Source organism: Mustela lutreola, chromosome 10 (assembly GCF_030435805.1).
Source record: "Mustela lutreola isolate mMusLut2 chromosome 10, mMusLut2.pri, whole genome shotgun sequence".
NCBI classification, from domain to species: Eukaryota; Metazoa; Chordata; class Mammalia; order Carnivora; family Mustelidae; genus Mustela; species Mustela lutreola.
Genome location: NC_081299.1, coordinates 21,189,279 through 21,210,767, shown reverse-complemented (window position 1 = coordinate 21,210,767; position 21,489 = coordinate 21,189,279). Strand labels below are relative to the sequence as shown.

The window sequence follows — 21,489 nt, the reverse complement described above, 5'->3', positions numbered from 1 at the left end:
AAAAGACCTCCCTTTCACTCTTGTGCCTTCTTCAGTATATTCTAAGGGTTGGACTCCAAAATGGAAACTCATTAGCACTTTTAAGTACCATGCCAAAAGTTACTGAAGAATCTGATGATCCAAAATAAACAAGTACATATTTATATAGGTCATAATCATTCATAAAAAACCTGCATGAAACCTGTATCCAAAGAATTTGTATGTAACTTAATTCTAACACCCAAAGCAAGATATTTCTCTGATTTACAAAAAATGCGAAAGCAGGATGGCTGGGCATCTGCCTTTGGCTCAGGTTGTGATCCAAGAGTCCTGGGATTGAGCCCCACATTGGACTCCTTGCTTGGCAGAGAGACTGCTTCTCCCTCTCCCTGCAGCTCCCCCTGCTTATGTTTTTTTCCATCTCTATGTATCAAATAAATAAGTAAAACCTTAAAAGAAACTACTAAAGCTCCAAGAAGTTTACTTGCTCTAATCAGTCATAGTGGTAGATATGATATTAGGTTTTCTAGAGTGCTTAGACTTTCTGCTATTATAAATATGATATGTTAAGACCACAGAATCTAGAATTCATGCTCTAATTATTAAACAGTATATATAAATTAAGGGCCATGTGTATATATAATATATATATTTATATGTATATATAAATATATATAATGTATAAATATAAATAATATATATAAATATATATAAAATGTATATATAAAATAAGGGTCATATGTAACATACTTTATAGAATCCTTTCCCCCTCTGAAAAATGGATTACTTTTTTTTTTGACAGAGAGAAATCACAAGTAGAGAGAGAGGCAGATGGGGGGAGGGGCGCAGGCTCCCCACTGAGCAGAGATCCCGACGTGGGGCTTGATCCCAGGACCCTGGGATCATGACCTGAGCCGAAGACAGAGGCTTTAACCCACTGACCCACCCAGGTGCCCCCCAAAATGGATTACCTTTAAAAACCAGCCTTTAAAATCTTAGCTTTGGCAACTTCAAGATGGCTAGTGGCCACTAAATATTACAGCTTAAAATTAACAACTCTCTAAAAAAATTAACGTGCGCACAGAAAGGAAGATATAATAAAAGGAACTAAATAATGCAAAACTTCGGACACCCGATCAAATAGAGATCCAGAAAAGTATGTAAAGATTCTGAGGAATCTGAGATGACTGGGTGGTGCAGTTGGTTAAGCATCTGATTCTTGGTTTTGGCTCAAATCATTATCTCAGGGTTCTGGAATCAAGCCCCACATAGGGCTCTGCTGAGTGAGGAGTCTGCTTAATCTCTCTCCCTCTCCCTCTGCCCCTTCCACTTGTGCTCTCACTCCCCCTCTAAAATAAATCAATCTTTAAATAATGTAAAATTTAAAAACACTAGTGTCTCTTAGAAACAGCCACAGTGTCTCTAAAAAGTAGATTATAACATCAAGCCATAGGGGCAACTCGGTGGCTTGGTCAGTTAAGTGTCCGACTCTCAATTTCAGCTAAGATCGTGATCTCAGAGTCATGAGATCCGGACCATGTTGGGTTCCACAATGGACATGGAGCCTGCTTAAGATTCTCTATCTCCCTCTGACCATCTCACTTAAAAAATTTTTTTCCTTAAATAAATAACATCAAGTTACAGACACAGGATATTAGCCAAAGATACTGCCACCTTTTAATGGACAAAAAAAAGTATAGGCAAATAATTAGAGACTCACAATATTGACAGCTAATTAAAAATGGGCAAACTGCTCAAAATACCACAATACTAAAAAGTACTGGCAGGTTTATCAAACACATGTGAGTTCTAACACTGCTTTTAAAGATGAAGTCTTGAGGGGCGCCTGGGTGGCTCAGTGGGTTAAAGCCTCTGCTTTCGGCTCAGGTCATGATCCCAGGGTCCTGGGATCGAGCCCCGTGTCGGGCTCTCTGCTCAGCAGGGAGCCTGCTTCCTCCTCTCTCTGAATGCCTCTCTGCCTACTTGTAATCTCTGTCTGTCAAATAAATAAATAAAATCTTTAAAAAAAAAAAAAAAAAAGATGAAGTCTTGAGATGAACAGATAATAGACTTTTGGGGGGAAAAGACAGGACTACAGTACAAAGAAAGAAACTTTAGACACCAAATGTACAGGAAAAAAAAGCATGAGCAATTTGAGGTAAGAGGCACACAAAACACTTACTAATGATATATATAATCCAGGAGTTCTCAAACTTGAAAAATAGAAGACAATCACCTATAGATAAGAGCTGATAAAATGCAGATTCCAAGGCCTTGTCTCCACAGATGCTCCTTGAGTAGGTGAGAGAGGACAAGAATCTGCAGTTTAAGTATTCACTGATGGTAACTTATGTAAACTGAGAAACTTCCCCATCAACTTGTAATCCCATAACAAAATGCCTATGGAGCTCACTAAATTAAATTACTAGTAAGTCTGGGTGTAGAGCCTAGTTAATAGCATTTCTGTAAATACTTTCCAGATGACTCAAAGCTTATTTTGTATCATTGTTACCATCTTTTTGGTTATACTCTGAAACACTCATCTAGGTCCACCCTGCTCCCCTCCCCATCCCTCTGCAGGCTTATGGATTCCAAGTAAAGTAACACTTGCTATAAATGATTTGAAATTACCCAAGAACTTGTCTGGGTTCTAGTTCTGGCTCACCACTAAACAGAAATAATCTTGCAAATTTGTGTAAAAATTGAGAACGAGATAGACTAGAACCTTCCCACTCAATTTTAGAACCTTTTCAGAGTACATTACATCCCGAGCCATTTGTGTTTCCCCTTATTCCTGCTGCCTGTCACTAGCAGCAGCTTTCACAAGGTTGGGCAGAGTGGATCCAATTAGCTCCATTTTGATGCCTGTGATGAAGTAAGTATATCCTAAGCGCTTAAACATAGATTTAAATTTTCAATTAATTATGCTCTCCTCATATACCTTCAAAGAGGTGAATGGCATCAGTAGATAACAGAACATTGTTGTTAACTGTTTTGAATGATAAATGTGGGGGCACCTGGCTCGCTCAGTCAGTAGAGCATGTGATTCAACCTCAGGGTTGTGAGCTGGAGCCCACACTGGTGCAGAGATTAAAGATAAAATCTTAAAAAAAAAAAAAAAAAAAGATAAATGAGAAGATGCAGCAAAGCCTAAGAACAAAAACAGCTTTGGGGCAAGACAAATTCCAGCTTATCTACAACTTAGCTAGTGATCTTGAGAAAGTAATACCTTCTACATCGCAGTTCCCTAACTGTAAAATGAAGACAATTTTATAAAAACTTTAAGAAGGCAGGGAGGGGGGCCCTGGGTGGCTGAGCTGAGTAAGCATCTGACTCTCAGTTTCAGCTCAGGTCATGATCTCAGGGACAGGAGATGGAGCCCAGGACGGACCAGGCTCCATCCACGCTGAGCACAGAGCCTACTTTAAGGGGGGGAAAAAAAAAAAAAGATGGTGGTGAGAGAACCAAAACCAAAACTCTTCATATACTGCTGGGCCCAACCAACCTCTCTCCAGCTTTACCAATTACCATTCTTTCCACTTCTCATTATTCTGAAAACAACCTAAGCATTCATGAGATCTATCTGTCTTGTCTCCCCTTCCTAGAACACCCTCCCCACTTTCCTACAAGGCAAATTCCATATAATGGTCCATGGGCTTTGGGGCCAAAGAGACTTGTTTCTATTCAGATGCAGCTCCAACATATTTCCATTTATCATTTATTAAGACAAAACTGAAACAAAAGCGTATGTCAGAACTTCACTACTTCATCCATGATTTGAGCAACTTCTTTGCTAAACCAGATAATTTTCAAATTCTGGAAGATTATTTCCTCAGATTTCTGTGCTATTCAAAATATGCAGAGCCACAGACATGACACACTTAAATTTAATCTGCATTAATATTTTCTCTATCACTTTAAGGGTAGACAATTAACAAAAACCAAGTCCTGATTTACATACATAGCATTTGTCAATTTTTTTAAAAGATTTTATTTATTTATCAGAGACAGGGCGTGCATATGAGCATGCATACAAAAGTGAGCTTTAGAGCAAGAGAGCACTAGTGCACAAGCAGGCTCCCCACTGAGAAAGGAGCCCAAGGCAGGACTCAATCCCAGGACCCTGGGATCATGACCTGAGCAGAAGGCAGACTTTAACTAACTGGGCCACCCAGGCGTCACAGCATTTGCTAATTTTCATGGTGTAAATAACATGGCAGAGCTATGTATTACATAGTTTATATACGGTATTATACATTGATAAAACAGAGGTAAATAACCTCGAGTGATAAATTTGAGTATTTATTATGGTTTAATGGTAGTAATAATTGTATTCTAAGTTTATGTAGTTTAATTTTAATTTTCTTACAAACTGGTTTATAATGTATTTAATATAAATACAAAGGCATTTAAAATATCTTTTAATACAATGTATTTAACTTTAATGTCAAAATAATGTTAAACAGCCTGCTTGCTAAAAAAATTTTTTTAAGATTTTATTTATTTGTCAGAGAGAAAGAGAAAGAGAGAGAGCACAGGCAGGCAGAGTGGCAGCAGAGGCAGAGGGAGAAGCAGGCTCCCCAGCGAGCAAGGAGCCTGATGTGGGACTTGATCCCAGTACGCTGGGATCATGATTGAGCCGAAGGCAGCCGCTTAACCAACTGAGCCACCCAGGCATCCCATAAACAAATTTTTTTAAAAGATTTTATTTATTTATTTGACAGATAATGAGTAAGCAATAAAACTATCAAGCAAGCAAGCACAAATTGGGGGAGTGGCAAACCCTGGGATCATAACCTGAGCCGAAGGCAGATACTTAACCAATGGAACCACCCAGACACCCTGCTAAAATTCTTCAAAGCTAAGCAGCTCACAATTAGCCAGCTCCACATCACTGACATCACTGAAATACCAATTCCACAACTTATTAAGCAATGAGACCCTACACAAATAACCTCTTTGAGCCTGCTTCCTCATCTAAAATGAGAATATACCAAACATTTATGTGCCCCTTGTGCCAAGCTCTGTGCTATCATCTGAGTGTTTATTACTCATTCTGACATGGTTCAAATGTTCCTTCCTCCATGAAGCCCTCCTCAATTTCCCCGAATGTATCACTCTTTATCAGAAAACCATTTCTTCATTATACTCTATTGCAGCTATTATCCTGTAAAGGTGAGACCTCATTTAAACACAAACATTTGTTCAAAGACGGATACAAAGGGCATCGTTCAAGGAGAGCCAAATTCAGTGTCATCTATTCTCTTCTAGTCCTCCCTTAAGGAGGATGCAGAAAGGCACTTCATCTATCCACAAAGCAAGGAAGGTGAGGAGTAACACAAACAGAATTTCGTTAACCCTTTTGGCAGAGAGACAAGTAACTTATCTGCAAGACCGAAGTAGAATAAACAGCCTTAGAATTTTACAAAAAAGTTCAGGTTTGCCATTTCAATTAAAACAGGACACCGAGCATTGCATTAGTTCTGAAGAGGCAATTTAAACCAGTGGTGGAAGGCAGAAATACTAAATCGAAAGGAACAATATGCCATGATTATTTATTCCCTAAGAATTTAATAAGAAAACACATCTGGCTAAAGTGACGTATTCTAACTTTTCTATCACAATTTTACTTGTGTATTTTTAATTTTTTTCTAAAGCTGAAAATGGAGCAGGGGTGCGTGGCTTGCTCAGTCAGTGGAGCAGGTGACTCTTGATCTCCAGCTCATGAGTTAAAGCCCCACACTGGGCACAGAACTTAGTTAAAGAAAAAAGAAAAAGAAAATGGAGCCAAGGTTGACAGCTTCAAGTATTTCCCAACAACTGATTAAAGGTCCAAATCAAAAGGTTAGGAAGATGGCCATAAAGGAAAAGCAACAAAAAAACCCCCACAAAACCTCCTTATAAAGAGAAACACTGGGGCACCTAGGTGGCTCAGGCAGTTAAGTGTCCAGTTCTTGATTTCGGCTCAGGTCAAGATTTCAGGGTGTGAGAGGTTCCTCCTGCTTGAGATTCTCCCTCTCCCTCTGCCCCTCCCCTTCCTGCTTTCTCTTTGGGAAAAAAAAAAAAACCGAGAGAGAGAGAGAGAGAGAGAGAGAGAGAGAGAGAAAGAAACATTACTTGCACCAACATCATAGGAAAACTGGATTTTAAGAAAAAGGTAACACTTTTCTTAAATAATCATTTCTATGTTCCTCGATAAATCTTCAATATGTTTTATTTTTATATTTTTTAAGCTTTTATTTGAGAGAGAGCACGAGAGAGAGAGCATGTGAGCGCGTTAGAGGGAGAAGCAGACCCTCTGAGGAGCAGGGAGCATATTGCTGGGCTGGATCCCAGGACCCCAGGATCATGACCTGAACCAAGGCAGGCACTGAGTGAACCACCCAGGGACCCCCTCTTCAGTATGTTCTAGGTAATAATTATTTCATTAATACTAATGCAGTAAATATTTTTTAAATATCCATATATCTTATCTGTACTAAGATTTACTGGGACTCTATCAGTCCTTTCTGTCATCCATGTCCTTCTAGCCTCAAGTCCTTTATTTCTTATATGTATAAGTAATCGGTCAGAAATTACAAAACATAAATAACCTTCCTAAAAAGAGGTGTTCAGTAGCATACATTCCTTTCATGAATTTCGAATGTTATCTTGGGCTAGCTAACCCTCTTATTCTTGATTTCTCTGGTATAAACTATTCCATGCATAAATCTTCTCTACTACATACCTAATAAGAGTTTTTTTTATCTCTTCCTGAAACCCTCCCATGACTAAGAACTCCATTTCTGGAAAGTTCTCCCTTCTATTTACAAAAATCTTCCTCCCTATAACTTCTATTCATTGGTTCTGGTGCTATCTTCTGACAAGGAGAATAAACCCATTAGTCTTTTGTTTTTTTTTAAATTTTATTTATTTTTTTTTTAACAGACAGAGATCGCAAGTAGGCAGAGAAGCAGGCAGAGAAAGAGGGAGGAAGCAGGCTTCCTGCTGAGCAGAGAGCCTGATGTGGAGCTGGATCCCAGGACCCTGGGATCATGACCCAAGCAGAAGGCAGAGGCCCAACCCACTGAGCCACCCAGGTGCCCCTAGTCTTTTGCTTTTAAGTAAAACCTATGCTCAGCATGGGGGTTGAACTCATGACCCTGAGGATCAGGACATCAGGTATTCTACCAACTGAGCCAGCCAGACACCCCCTAAACCTACCAGTCTTTTTTTTTTTTTTTTTTAAAGATTTTATTTATTTACCCGACAGACAGATATTACAAGTAGGCAGAGAGGCAGGCAGAGAGAGAGGAGGAAGCAGGCTCCCTGCTGAGCAGAGAGCCCAATGTGGGGCTCCATCCCAGGACTCTGAGATCATGACCTGAGCCAAAGGCAGAGGCTTTAACCCAGTGAGCCACCCAGGTGCCCCAAACCTACCAGTCTTAAAGGCATTTGATACCAGCTATCATATTCCCCTTCTAAATCATCTAAGCTAAACATTCTGATGAACACAGGGATATGATGAGAAACAGATAACGTGTATGAAACACATCACTGGAAGAAGTGAGCTGTTACGAATTCAGTAATGATAATTGTAATTACCATGTACTGGTTCACCTTTACTTCTACAAGCTTCTCACTGTCTTCCATGCAAAGGTAATGACAAGGAGTACCAGATGATTTATGGAATTGTTTAATCACTGCTATATCACACACCTGAAACTACTATAACACTGTAGGTTAACTAGAATTAAAATAAAAACTTTCCTGATTCAAATGAAACCTTCCTTTCTTTTAGAACTTTTTTAAACCAATTTTGTGCCTTTCTCAGTTTCCTTCTATATCAAACTAACTGCATGAACATTTCATTCAACTCCCTTTTCCTCAGCCAACCTCCAACAAGTTTCCATTATGGAGAAACCTACTCCACAAATACCAATTAGACTTGCTCTTAAAATGTACAGGACTTCTTGTTCCAAATTATCTACAGTCACAGATGTGGACTGCCCTGAACTGATCTATGTTTATTCTTCCCCCAAACACCTCTGGCTACCTTCTATACATCTTTCAAGGCTCAGCTCAAAAGATCACCTCTTCCAGAATTTCTTCTGTGACCAACCCACCCACAACTCAGGCTGGTTTAGACAGTCCTCACTTTCAAACTGGCACCATGTATGTATCTTGTGAAACTGCTTTGTTTTGTATGCTTACCGGTCACTAATGTAAGGCTCCCTGACATACACTCCAGATTTCTCAGTAGTATCTAGCATACAGCAAAGAAAAGATACAGGGGTGCCTCGGTGGTTCTGTCTTTAAGTTCTGCCTTTGGTTGAGGTCATGACGCCAGGGTCCTGAGATGGAGCCCCGCATCAGGCTCCCTGCTCCATGGGAAGCCTGTTGCTCCCTCTCCCACTCCCCCTGCTTGTGTTCCCTCTCTGTGTCTCTGTCAAATAAATAAATAAAATCTTTAAAAATATATAGATAGATAGATTATGTCAGAACCTTGCTGTATTCCCTCTCCATCTCTCTGTGTCAAATATACAAATAAAATCTTTTTTTAAGATTTTATTTATGATTGACAGAGAGAGATCACAAGCAGGGGGCAGCAGGCAGAGGGAGCAGGCTCCCTGCTGAGCACAGAGCCCAATGTAGGCTCAATCCCAGGACCCTGGGATCATGACCTGATCCGAAGGTAGACGCCCAACTGAGCCACATAGGAGCCACCATAAATAAAATCTTAAAAAAAAAGGAGGGGGTGCCTGGGTGGCTCAGTGGGTTAAAGCCTCTGCCTTTGGCTCAGGTCATGATTCCAGGGTCCTGGGATCAAGCCCCACATCAGGCTCTCTGCTCAGCGGGAAGCCTGCTTCCTCCTCTCTCTCTCTCTCTCTCTGCCTGCCTCTCCGCCTATGTGATCTCTCTCTCTGTCAAATAAATAAATAAAATTTTTTTTTTTAAAGATTTTATTTATTTATTTGACAGAGAGAAATTACAAGTACACTGAGAGGCAGGCAGAGAGAGAGAGAAGGAAGCAGGCTCCCTGCCGAGCAGAGAGCCCGATGTGGGACTCGATCCCAGGACCCTGAGATCATGACCTGAGCCGAAGGCAGCGGCTTAACCCACTGAGCCACCCAGGCGCCCCAATAAATAAAATCTTAAAAAAAAAAAAAAAAAAACAACATTGTAGGAAAGATGTGAATAGGCATTTTTAATCAATGCATGTTTACTGCAATGTTATTTCAGCTGGGAAAAAAAAACATAAAGCAGCTGACAAATCTAAAAATTAAGGATTGGTAAATTATAATAAATCTATGAAAGAATACTAGGAAGCCATCAAAAGTCATGTCACAGAAGAATATTTAACAATTAGGCAAAGGTTCTAAATAAATGCAGAAAGCAGGTTACAAGATAGTATCTGAAGTACACAAAAGAGTAAACCACATATGGAAGATACCCCTAAAATTTGCTGAAGTTTCAAGCTTGAAGCTTCTATGATACTGAATTGCAACAAAGAACAGAGCAAGTTGCTAATAGTAGGCTAAAATGGCTATAGTTCTGCTTCAGTGTCTTCTGCCAAGATACATACCCAATCATGGAACTTTAGAATAGCTGTGACATCATTTTCAGGATGAAGCTTACGTATTTCCCCACTTGAGTTACTATGCCCACTTGGCACAATTTTTTGGAATCTTGTAAATAATACACAAGTGCACATACAAACACCCCACCTAAAGGAGTTGACTGCCTCAATGAGCTAACAGTTTGATTCTCATGAAACTTGTTTTATCTTGGAAGCCTAAAAAAGACTAGCTTTACATCAGTTATGTAAGAATGTTAAGGTTAACAGTAGACAAGAGAAGTAAGGCAATACTGACTGAAATGTTAACTGGGTTTAGAAGCAATCATAGGGACCTTCCTGAAACCTTAGCAATCTCTTCTAACAGAAGGTAAACTAAAAAGTAATCTGACACAAGTATGGTTGAAACTTTCTTTTTTTTTTTTTTTTTTTTTTTGTAATTTGTTCACCAGCCTGAGAACGATTCATATACTCATTCATCACAAGTCTTTACGGAATGGTTTTAAGAAACATCCATTAGGGGCGCCTGGGTGGCTCAGTGGGTTAAGCCTCTGCCTTCAGCTCAGGTCATGATCTCAGGGTTCTGGGATCGAGCCCCGCATCGGGCTCTCTGCTTAGCAGGGAGCCTGCTTTCTCCTCTCTCCCTGCCTGCCTCTCTATCAAATAAATAAATAAAATCTTAAAAAAAAAAGAAAGAAAGAAAGAAAGATCCATTAGTTGGCTTAACAAAGCCCCTAAACCTTGATTATTACCACTCACTATGAAAACATCACAAAGCCAGTCAATTCCAACATATGACTCTTACACCTCCTTATGAAGTTGAATTATTATTCACTGAACTGCTCCAGTGAATTTAGTACAAACTTGATTAAAAGTCTACATAAATTAACAGCACTCAAATTTGCTACTTCATTTTTAAATCCAAATTTCCCCACTACTTCCAATACATACAAGTCAATCTTATCAATTAGGCTGTACATTCCTGTCCTTGCCCTATTTTTGTTTTTGCCTTCCTATTTTTAATCACAACATGTGGGACAGAACTTTGCAGATGAAAGCAAGCAGATTCATAATATGGGACTGACATTACGCATGTTTCAAGTGGTTAAACTAAGCACCTGGATGCCCCTCACACACTTTAATAATCTACTGTGAAACTACATGACGTTTAAAAGGTCATGGCCTCCCATCCTTGAGTTCCTCTATATTTCTTTTAAATATTTTATTTATGTATTTGACAGAGAGATATCACAAGTAGGCATAGAGGCAGGCGGCAGGAGGTGCGGGGGAGAAGCACCACCATCCCCCTCCAAACAGAAAGCCTGATTCCAGCCTCAATCCCAGGACCCTGAGGTCATGACCTAAGCCAAAGGCAAAGGCTTAATCCACTGAGCCATGCAAGCACCCCCTTAAGTTCCTCTAGATACAGGAGACTGTTAAAACATCTTTAGAGCCTTTCAGATGTCTGGTGAAAATAATCAGTAAACCATTTCCTCAAGATTATGGTAGATTTTTAAGTTAAACCGGTAAACTTTGGGGAAGGGAAAAGAGGAATTTAAAGAAAAATTTTTTTGACAGTGAATTTTCATAATGTGGCTCTATACTTGTAGCATCACTGACAAACATATCTCCATTTTTTATTCATCTGCACACACCAGAAGGCAACCATCCTGCTTTAGCTGGACAACTATGCACCTCTGAGTCTGTGTTATCCAGGTGGAGAATCTAATCATATAGCCCTCCTCCTACTGCTCAAAAAATAAGCTTTTATAGAGGCATAACAAGTGCCTCAGATCCTATAACAAATATATAAAACCTGTATGAATTCATGACAAACCTAAGAAAAATATATTTACATAAATTTAATAAACTTAATTTTACATTTGAAGCTAACCACTTAGGATTCTCTCTCTATCATTAATGTATCTTTAAAAAAAAAAGTCTTCTTGGGACGCCTGGGTGGCTCAGTTGGTTAAGCCGCTGCCTTCGGCTCAGGTCATGATTCCAAGGTCCTGGGATCGAGTCCCACATCTGGCTCCTTGCTCGGCGGGGAGCCTGCTTCTCTCGTCGCTGCCTCTGCCTGCCTCTCTGCCCGCTTGTGTGTACTCTCTCTCTCTATCTCTGGCAAATAAATAAAAATCTTTAAAAATAAAAAATAAAAAAATAAAAAAAAAAAAATTAAAAAAAAAAAGTCTTCTTAAAAAAAAAAAAAAAGTCTTCTTGCCCATAATAATCTTTTCACCTACTTCCTACATTTAAATATGTCAAAGTCCTAGATAACATAAACTCTGCCTCAACTCGTATTTTACCATTCTCTATGGTCTTAAAGTTTACATTCACTCAATACACACAGACCAAGTATTACCAACACCTTCCAATAAATTCCAACTCTTTTTAGTTTGGACCTATTCCCCATCTGCCCAAGATGGTCACTTGTTACAAATAGGGAACAAGAGGTTACTCTTCAGGAATACAACAGAATTTTAATAACGAGAGATCAGCTTTTTATGATTATCTGTTTCCAAGTTTTATATAATACATACTATGTTTCCAAACTGGAAAAGGGTTTTGGAAAAAGTAACTAAGCAGAACACTAAGGACAGGAACAAGGAAAAAGTTCCAAAACATTCCCTAATACTTCCAGTAATCAAAGGCAAGCAGGGTGGCACACCAACTCCTGACTTAACCACCTTACCTGACTTAAGCCAAAAGTTAATTATAACAGAACTTTAACCTTTTCTCTGCCATATTAAGGCCTCGATCTTTTCCTATTTGATTGTTCATGGTTCTATCACTTCAATTATCCCCTTTGCACTTCTTCTGGCCTGTTCTTCACCTCTTTTGCATCATTTAAATTCTGCTTTCCATTAACTTAAGCTTACATTTCTACACATGAAGCCAAACAGTAACATCAGTTATACTTCCATAAAGGCTTAAACTGTTAAGTGATACGTTTGTTATTTACAGAGCTTTTATTAACCATTCAGAATACCTCTCCTGTTCTCTCTAGTTCCTTCTCCTTCCTTATAAGTCTTAAGAATGGTAAACTGGTTACCTTTTTAACACTTTCTTCTTCCTCTTGGCGTTTCTCATAGTGTGAGAAGTCATCAAAAATCGAAGTGGTGTGCTTGTAGCTGGCTATGATTTTCAACACCTGCTTAGCCTTTTCCAGAGGCACTTCCTGAGTGTCCCTGGAGTTGGTCACTGGTTTATTCTCGTTGTTCTCTAGGCGAATGTGTCGCAGTTGGCTATTGGGAACGTCCTTCACAAAAATCCACCTGACATCAAAACGACCCTTCCATTTGTCCTGGGACCACACACCTGCACATGTGTTGTAGTCCACAGCAGATTTCATTTCTGCAACGCCACAGAAGTGTCCACTGCCGTTGACACTGAAAAGTAAGTAAACGGGGCCTTTCCCGTTCATGGAGCGATAAGCAGCATCCAGTCTCTTGTTACCGTGCTCTGTGCTGCACCAGATATTATACTTAATGGAACGGTGGATATCGTCCTCAGAGTAGCTCTTAATGATGAAAACCCGGCCATGTTTCAGATTCCAGTCAAAATCCTTGGGGTTATAGTTGTTAATGGACCGCAGCTTCTCCAACACTGGGTGAGGTTCTGAAGGAGTAGATCCAGATCCAGCCTGAGACTGTCCTACTCCATTACCATCCACCCCATTATGACCGAACCCACTGCCACGGTTCCGAGGTGCTACCCAGCGGGTTGGCTGAGTTGCCTGTTGCTGGACTGAGAGTTGGGCAGGCTGTGGTGGAGGTGGGGGCAATGGCTGTGTTTGTTGCCCCACGGATGCCTGAGCCACTGGTGGGCTATTGTTAGCCTGCTGACCTACAGGCTGGGGAGACCCCTGGGTTGGCTGCTGACCTATGTTCTGAACCAAAGCCTGTGAGGGGGCTTTTGCCACAGGACCCTTATTATCCCAAGTTCCAATATCCATGTTATGCTTTATTGGGGGTGGTGGAAGACTTGACCCTGCAATGCCATTCTTGGTCTTCAACTTCGGTTGCTGTTTCGCCGGCTTGCTAGCAATATCAGCCCAAGATGCTGGTTTTGGAGGAGCGATGGTTGCTGGAGGCAAACTATTGGAAGCCACGATGTTACCAGTAATGGACCCACTACCAACTGCAGAACCTACAACTTTTGGAACACTGCTTGCAACTTCTGTGCTACCCAACTTCAGTGCTGCCATCCCTTGGTCTATAGTATTCATGCCAGGAGCCTTATTGAGGGTCTCACTGGCAAAAGCTGACTGTCCATCAATCATGGCTCCACCTAAGGAGCTAGGTGCATAAGCATAATTGCTACTATATCCAGAGCTCTGAGTAGACTGTCCCTGAGAACTGTTATTTCCCCAAGCTGAGAAGTCAATCCCACTGGGAAAGAAATTAAAACCATGCTGACCAAGAAATGGAGTGCTACCCAGGGCTCCTGGTTGTCCGAACATTGCATCTGGTAGGAAGTGAGGCTCTCCGTTGCTCAGCTGTCCATAAGAAGTCAGATAGGGCATGGCTGTATCACCCCCAGTAGACCAAGCAGCTTCACCCAAAGAATAGGAGAAGCCAATAGAGGGACTGTAGTAACTGGGCAAATAGGAATCTGACATGGCAGTATATGCATTATTCTGTGAAAAGGAAAAAAAAAAAGGCAAATCAAAATTAAACACAAAAATTAATAAAACAACAATAAGGACATTTCCTCTTCCAACTATTCACCCAATTCAAATGCGACTAGAAAAGCAACTATTTCAGGTGATCTCTTCCCATAAACTTCCTGGAATTCTTACACTGAAAGAGATTTTAGTTTCATAATTAAAATGTTTAAGCATTTCAAGTTAAACTGACATACAATTTAAGCCTTAACTTTAGCAGTATACAGTTTAGGACATACATATAAGCCTTAATTTTAGCACTAGAATTGAGGAAAGGGAAAACCCAGCATCTCACCAAAAGAATTAAGTCTTTGCTCTATAGAAGTGTTGAGATGATGCTTTTACTAAAAACCAGTGCTCTGTGGATTCAAGGAGTGTGAACTTTGACAGATCAGAGGAGTGTTCCTAAGAGTTTCCTATCAAAACCATACTATAATAGATAAGAAAACAATAGCAAGAACTGGAAATTTCAAGTTCTATCCCAAAAATCTGTGTAGCCGTTCCTCAACCATAAACCAAGGTTTATTACACTTAGTTTACATCATTAGCCTCTTGGCAAACCATTTGGGAACATTAGGAGATACGACTATTTAATTATAACCTGGGAAGGCAATGCATAACCGCTTCCAAAGTTTAAAACTGAAAAATGTTGCTATCTGGTCTACTTCACCTATAAAATTAATGGCTTCAAATGCACACCTGACTTTTCCATTAAAACTAGGGGGAATTCCAAAAACATTGAAAGTCTGTATCTTTAAGAATTATTCTAAGGAATAACCAAAAATATAAACTTACACTCAACTAGTCAGCACATTAGAAGACAGACTGCACTGCAAAAACCTCAATCATTCTTGACCTAAGTAAATACTGTAACTCACAGAATAGTCCAATAAGGGAGAAGCTGTAGATATAAAAAATTGGTCTGAATAGGTATGGATATAGCTCAACTCAAAACAGAGTATCCTAACTTCAAAATAGCTCTGGTACAGGCGTACACTTAACCTGATGAGCACTGAGTAATACATGAAATTGTTGAATCACTATACTGCACTCCTAAAACTAATGTAACACTGTATTAACTGCAATGGAATTAAAATAGCAGCTCTGGTACACAAGAAGCCTTTAACTACTGAATAAAGAATTTTGTTCTTAAGAAACTTGGATGACCAGAAGTATGTCAGGCCTGTATTATCTGTATTATCAAAGCCAACACTATTCTCCCTAGCCAAACATAGCGCTTGAAAATTAAATGTTTCAACTAATACGGTTTGATAAAAATGGTCCTTTTCTCTGCCAATATTTTCCTTACCAAAAAAAGGGGAGAAAAAGTAAGTCTTTTGACACATCCCCTTAGGTTTAAGAGAAATCAGTTTCTCAAAGACAGTGTTAAAATTTTAAGACTCAAATCCATTAGGAATAAGAAATTCAGTCTATCATCAATGGATTAAGCCTTAAGGATTATTCCAACATAAGGCAATAAATAATGGTTAAAAGGTAGATGAACTACTCTTGATAAACTACAAAGATTTTCAAGTTATCCATCTATTCAACCATGATATGATTTCTACTCCCCCATACCCCAGAATTTTTTAAAGACATTCAAGCTTTAGCTTGAGAAGTAAAAAACGCACTTAATATCACAGGTTATGCCATCATATAGCTGAGTGCCTACACCTGAACTGGCAGGTTCCCACATGCCCCTGAGCTCAAAAATCTGAATTACACAATGTTTCACAAGAACTACCTAGAATTATGTTTCCAAATGCTCCCACTCTCCCTGTATGATTATGTAAGCAAACTACTTCAATAGCAGGAACCTATAAATAGTTCACTCCTCTACTTCCTTCCTACTTTTCCTGATTAACTGGTTGCCTTCTCTGAAAACTTTTCCCAATCACTCGCTTAAATGGTTTCTTCACTCTCAATGGAGAAAATTTTACGTGGGGGATCTAAAAGTTTTATGCAAGAATTAGGTCCAAATATGGGCATGCACCAATATGTCAAGTTTTCAAAATCTAGTGTATGGCATCTGTTCAGAATTTATATAGATATCTCATAAGCTTTTTCATTTTTTAGGGTATCTTCGATGAGTTACTGTAACTTTTCCTTCTGGTTTATTAAATCTGTGGGTTTGTATTTATTAGCTAAAACCTTGTGAGTTATATCTTTGGGACCCAGAATATTAACACAAAAGAACTGACAAATGAAAGTAGTTTCTACATACACAGATCATGTTAATATATGAACCAATATAGACCTAAAAGAAATTAGAAAAACAGGTTACACAGCAAAATCCTCAATCATTTTTGATCTTCATTTGTGCCAAAGAGTACCTTATCTTCCTTTAACTCCATTTTATAAAATTCTATAGCTCCCACAAGTGAGAAACTAGAGGTGTACAAAATTGGTTTCTACAGATATAGACACATCTCAACTTGAAAAAGGAATACCTAAGTCCAAAAGTTAGGATAACCTAACAACCCACTAACTAGTGACCAGATGAAAAGGAAGATTGCAGTTCTACAGCACTAAATAAAGTTCAGGAGATTTTTTATTAGTTTTTTCCCATCACATATGCATCCAATTTTCCTAAAAGAAAAAGGTTTGGGGGGTAAAAAATCAGAATACTTAAACTGAGTATTCTTCAGTTTTGCACCGTTACATTCTTGGTAAGGAGAATTACTATCAGGTGCTGCTGGTATACTATAAAATGCTATCACTTCCAATCTCAGAATTCTGTTTGCTGTCAACAACGATGGGAATCTTAAGTCTGTAACATCTGTAGTAACTCGTTTACCACACACGGACTGGTATTAAAAAAATCACCCCCTGAAAATGAGATTCATTGATAAGGCAGAGAAAAAATACGGTATGTTACACCCTCTGATCAGGCATGTAAATGGTTAACTACTCACGGGCCTTGCCTGTGGACTCAAGTAAGGTTCAAAATCATCATCATTTAATCCATCCTTTTGATGTACAGATCCATTTTGTACTGAAGGGGAAAAGATTCAAATACATTAGGAGTGTCTCAATCGCACAACCTATCTCCCAAATTAAGCAAATCTATTCTAACCCGGAGAAAAGCCTCACTAAACAGAGCAAGTCAGTCTGAATTTCAGAAAAAAACGGATAAAGAGGAGAATGAAAGCGGAGCAATATTCGTCAATGAAAATGTCTCCCTCCACCCGAAGCAAGTTGATCTTAAAAAGGTCATTTTATTGGCTCCTCTAGATTTCAATCCCCTCCGGCTTCCCCTCCCCCATCACATGTGAGTACTTCCAGAGAGTGATCCACGAGGATGAAAAACAAAGGCCTTCTAAGACCTACAGGAAACTAAGGACCTGGGACATTTCAAAACCGAATCCACCCCCACCCTTAATGAATTACTCCTTGTTCACTGAAAAGCTGTTCGCCAGCTGCAAGAACACACCGAAAGGGTCAAATACTTAAGTGTGAGGCACCTGCGAACTAAGCGGCTTCCGAAAGGTCCTCTCCCTGGGGCGCTTCCCGGAGACCCCGCCCCCACTACTCGGCGTCCCCCCTCCCGGCCCAGGGCCACCGGCGGAGCTGGGCTCACCTTTGTTTCCTTGACCTTTTGGTCTCTGCGGGCGAAGAAAACGTCGCCGAGCAGCAAGTCGTCCAAGGAAGAAATGGAAAAGGAAAGACAAATTAAAGCCGGGTCGGAGACGGGAATAAAGGAGCAGGCCTGAAGGGAGGCGTCAGGAATGATGGTGAGGGGGAGGCTGAAAATGGGAGGCGGGGAAAAGCGCAGGCCGGCGGGGCCCGCGGAGAAAAAGCGGGGGACGCGCCAGAAACAACGCGAGAGACTAGCGTTTCAAGGAAGGGGAAGGAAACAAGGAAGAAAACGAGGCCCGCTGAGAAGAGGGAACGCGGCGCGGCCGGTGGGCTCCGAGGCCCGGAGAGAAGCGGGGAGAGCGGGCGGAGGGCGAGGCGCTGGGCGCGGCCGGCCTGAGAGGCCCGAAAGCTGGCCAGCGAGAGGCGCCGCCTCGGCTCGGCCCGACCGGGGGCGGCGGGCCCGGGCCTAGTCGGGCTCCCTCTCGCCTCACACAATGGCCGAGGCATGCGGGCCGGGCCTGTACCTGCTCCAAGAGGCTGCTGGCCGACATGGCTCTCGGATCCTCGCGGGTAGCGACAGCGGTGGACTCTCGTCAGGGCGGCTGCGGCGGCGGATGAGCCCTGGCGGCGGGAGCAGGCGGCGCGGTGGCGGCTTTTGTCCCTGACACTCGGGGGCCTCGGCGGACGCAGCGGAGACACAGCGCGCGGCTCGGGCTCCGGCTCCGACTCGGCGACGCTCTAGCCCGAGAGCTCAACGCTCGTCTCTATGTCTTTACGCGCGCGCCCGCCCCTCGCAGCCGAAATAAGGGCGCCCAGCGGCGGAGGCGGACGGCGCGCGCGGCGCGACGCTGACTCTCACATTCACTCACCCACGCGGAAGGCGTCCGGCGCGAAGCACTCCGGGAAGGAAGGGACGAGGCCGCAGTGCCCTCTGGTGGGCTGGAGGAGCGGAAGCGGCGAGTGCGGCCTCCCCGCCCCCATCGCCTCGGGATTGGGGCCTATAGGAAGGTGGGGGCGCCCAGGGTCGCGCCACGAGGTTTTGACTAACACCTGGAGGGAGTAGCTTTAGCTGGAGAAAACCCACAAAAGCCGGTTTCTCAATGAAGAAGTCACCCCCGGAATGCGAGAGACCTCAGAATAAACCTGCCTCCCAGCTGCAAATGGCACCCCACCCCCATGGAAGGGTGGGTATCCTGATAGGGGTCACAGCCCCCAGGGAAACTTCACAGCCCCCCGAGAAATATGCACCACCACCACTACCAGCAGGGACCTTGTTATCCTCTGTTGGACTACAAAGAGAGTGCTCAAAAAACAAAAACATCCACAAAAAATCCGGTACCCTGCAAAAGAGATTTGACATTGCAGGGAGGACAATCTATAGCTCTTTTTTTAGGGAAATCGTTGGCCACCGTGAATCTGTTAAACTGTGGCCTTTATTTCCAAGAAAAGCACACCACATACATCTACACAAAATGTTCCGTGTACTTTGAACAATTCCCAAGAATCTCTAAATCTATGGACTTGAAGAGAGAATGTCCTTATCTGGGGAAGGAGAGAAATTAACTCTACTTGAATATCTGCTGTGGGTTACGTTTTGTTGATAGGTGCTTTTTTTTTTTTTTTTTTTTAAGATTTTATTTATTTATTTGACAGAGCGAGATCACAAGTAGGCAGAGAGGCAGGCAGAGAGAGAGAGGAGGAAGCAGGCTCCCTGCCAAGCAGAGAGCCCGATGCGGGACTCGATCCCAGGACCCTGAGGTCATGACCTGAGCCGAAGGCAGAGGCTCAACCCACTGAGCCACCCAGGCGCCCCTGATAGGTGCTTTTGAACATTCTAAAGCAGCACCTTCCAAATAGTCTTTAGTCTCTGTTTGACAACTGGGGAAACAGAGTTAGTTAAGCAATGTGCCCAAGGTTACAAAGCTATTAAATAGTCATGTGTATCTGACACTAAGAGAAACATAATAGTGTCCCTCCACGCCCACGAGAAATCCTGTATTCAGGAATCAAAATCCAGAGGAGATCCATAATATGGGCAAAAGCATCCTTAATCAGCAACAAACCCAAACTCATGCAGGGATATTTGATCCTAGGACAGCCCATCTCCTAATAGCTTTTATTATTGCAAATAGTAGTAAACAGATAAATAATGCACTATTAAGGATCAACCTGATACCATCCACTCTCTGGAAACAGGAGGCTTTGGTGGACTCAGTAGTAAAATAAATGATAACACAGCATCTTGGATTTTGCATTATAATTTTGCTCAAAGTGCTGAAAGCACTTTTTTCTGCCCATAATCATATTTATATCATATTTATGGTTGGAAGGAATAAGATCAGACACCTATATATGTAATGGACTTCTGGAAAAGACAATAGAATGTCAAGTCTCAGAGCAGAGATCCCAGCAAGAGAATAAAGAAACCTAGTAACCTTTTTCTTTGAGACAGCCAGTTAACCCCATAGCCCACATTTTTGTATAAAATAAGCAGTTGCCTACAGTTACCCTTGAAAGCAGCATGATAGTATGAAAAGAGGATTGACTAAGAATCATGTCCTGGGAAGAGGAGAGACTAAATACTGGCCTCACCACCAGATTTGTAGCATTAAGTAAATTACTGGAAACTTTCAGAGATTTCCCCCATTTGATAAAGGGAAAATAATTACTTAACAGATTTGTTGTGAAGAAAAAGCTTAAAAATACAACAACACGGAAGCAAGTCTGGTACATTGCAGGTTCCTTTCCTGTACTCCCATTAAGGGATAATAGTGAAAATTCCCTCCTTCCAATGACATTTCTAGTGCTTTAAATTTTTCTTACAATAGTTCCCCCTTATCTGAGGTTTCACTCTATGTTTCAGTTACCAATGGTCAACTGTGGTCTAGATCAGATTATTGTACTGACATGTGGTCAGAAGAGCAACAGTAGCCTAATGCCAGGTTACAATGCCTACATCATTCACTTCACATCATCTCAACGCATAGACATTTTATTATCTCACATTATCGCAAGAGGAGTGAGTATATTATAATATTTGGGGGGTTTGTTATTTATTTATGACAAATATCCCACATCCATAATCCTCTCCTGTCAGAAGTTCTTTGAAACAATGCCATCAGCCTCTGCCAGTCAGAGGATGGAGTCATCTGACTCACCTAACCTGTGAATGGCCTCATAGGTAGCAGAGGTTTTAAACTAGCCATATGAGAGGTGGCTGGGTAGCTCAGTAGGTTAGGTGCCTGCCTTTGCTGTGGGGACTTTTGCTCTTCTCCCTCTTTTCTGAGGAAATTGCGTGGATTTCTTTCACTTCCACTAACATCTCTGCACCACAGATTCCAGATCAGTTCATGATCTCAGGGTCTTGGGATGAAGCCCTACATCTCCCTCTCCCTCTGCTCCTCCCCACTGCTCATGTTCTCTCTCTCTCTCTCTGCCTCAAGTAAATAAAATAAAATCTTTAGAAAAAAATATTAAGCTGGCCATTTGAAACTGCCTGTCACCTTGTCAACCCCAGCCACATGCATTAGGACCAATGACACAGTAGCAGGCAGAGCATTTCTGCAACAGGTGCAGGTCCCCAAACTTGCTGACGTCCTACTGCATGTTTAAGGTGAGCCTGCTGCCACCACCAGGACTGTGAGCACAGAAAGCTATAATAAGATATTTTTGAAAGGCCGCCTTCACATAACTTTTATTACAATAC

At 41.4% G+C, this 21,489-nt stretch overlaps 1 protein-coding gene across 2 annotated transcripts in view; it reads right to left on the bottom strand.

Moving 5' to 3' along the window:
- YTHDF2 (YTH N6-methyladenosine RNA binding protein F2) overlaps positions 1–18,627 on the bottom strand; it is a 28,347-nt gene extending 9,720 nt beyond the window's left edge. The window contains exons 1-4 of one of the 2 annotated variants that reach the window (XM_059136215.1): positions 18,308–18,627; positions 17,785–17,809; positions 17,129–17,199; positions 12,591–14,177 (exon numbers count right to left, since the gene is read on the bottom strand). In XM_059136215.1, coding sequence (XP_058992198.1) covers positions 12,591–14,177; positions 17,129–17,199; positions 17,785–17,809; positions 18,308–18,334 — 1,710 coding nt within the window. In that variant the 5' untranslated portion in view covers positions 18,335–18,627. Of the gene's footprint in view, positions 1–12,590; positions 14,178–17,119; positions 17,200–17,784; positions 17,810–18,307 lie in introns of both variants that reach the window. The other variant, XM_059136214.1, reaches the window with a different exon arrangement.
- Positions 18,628–21,489: the final 2,862 nt, after the last annotated feature.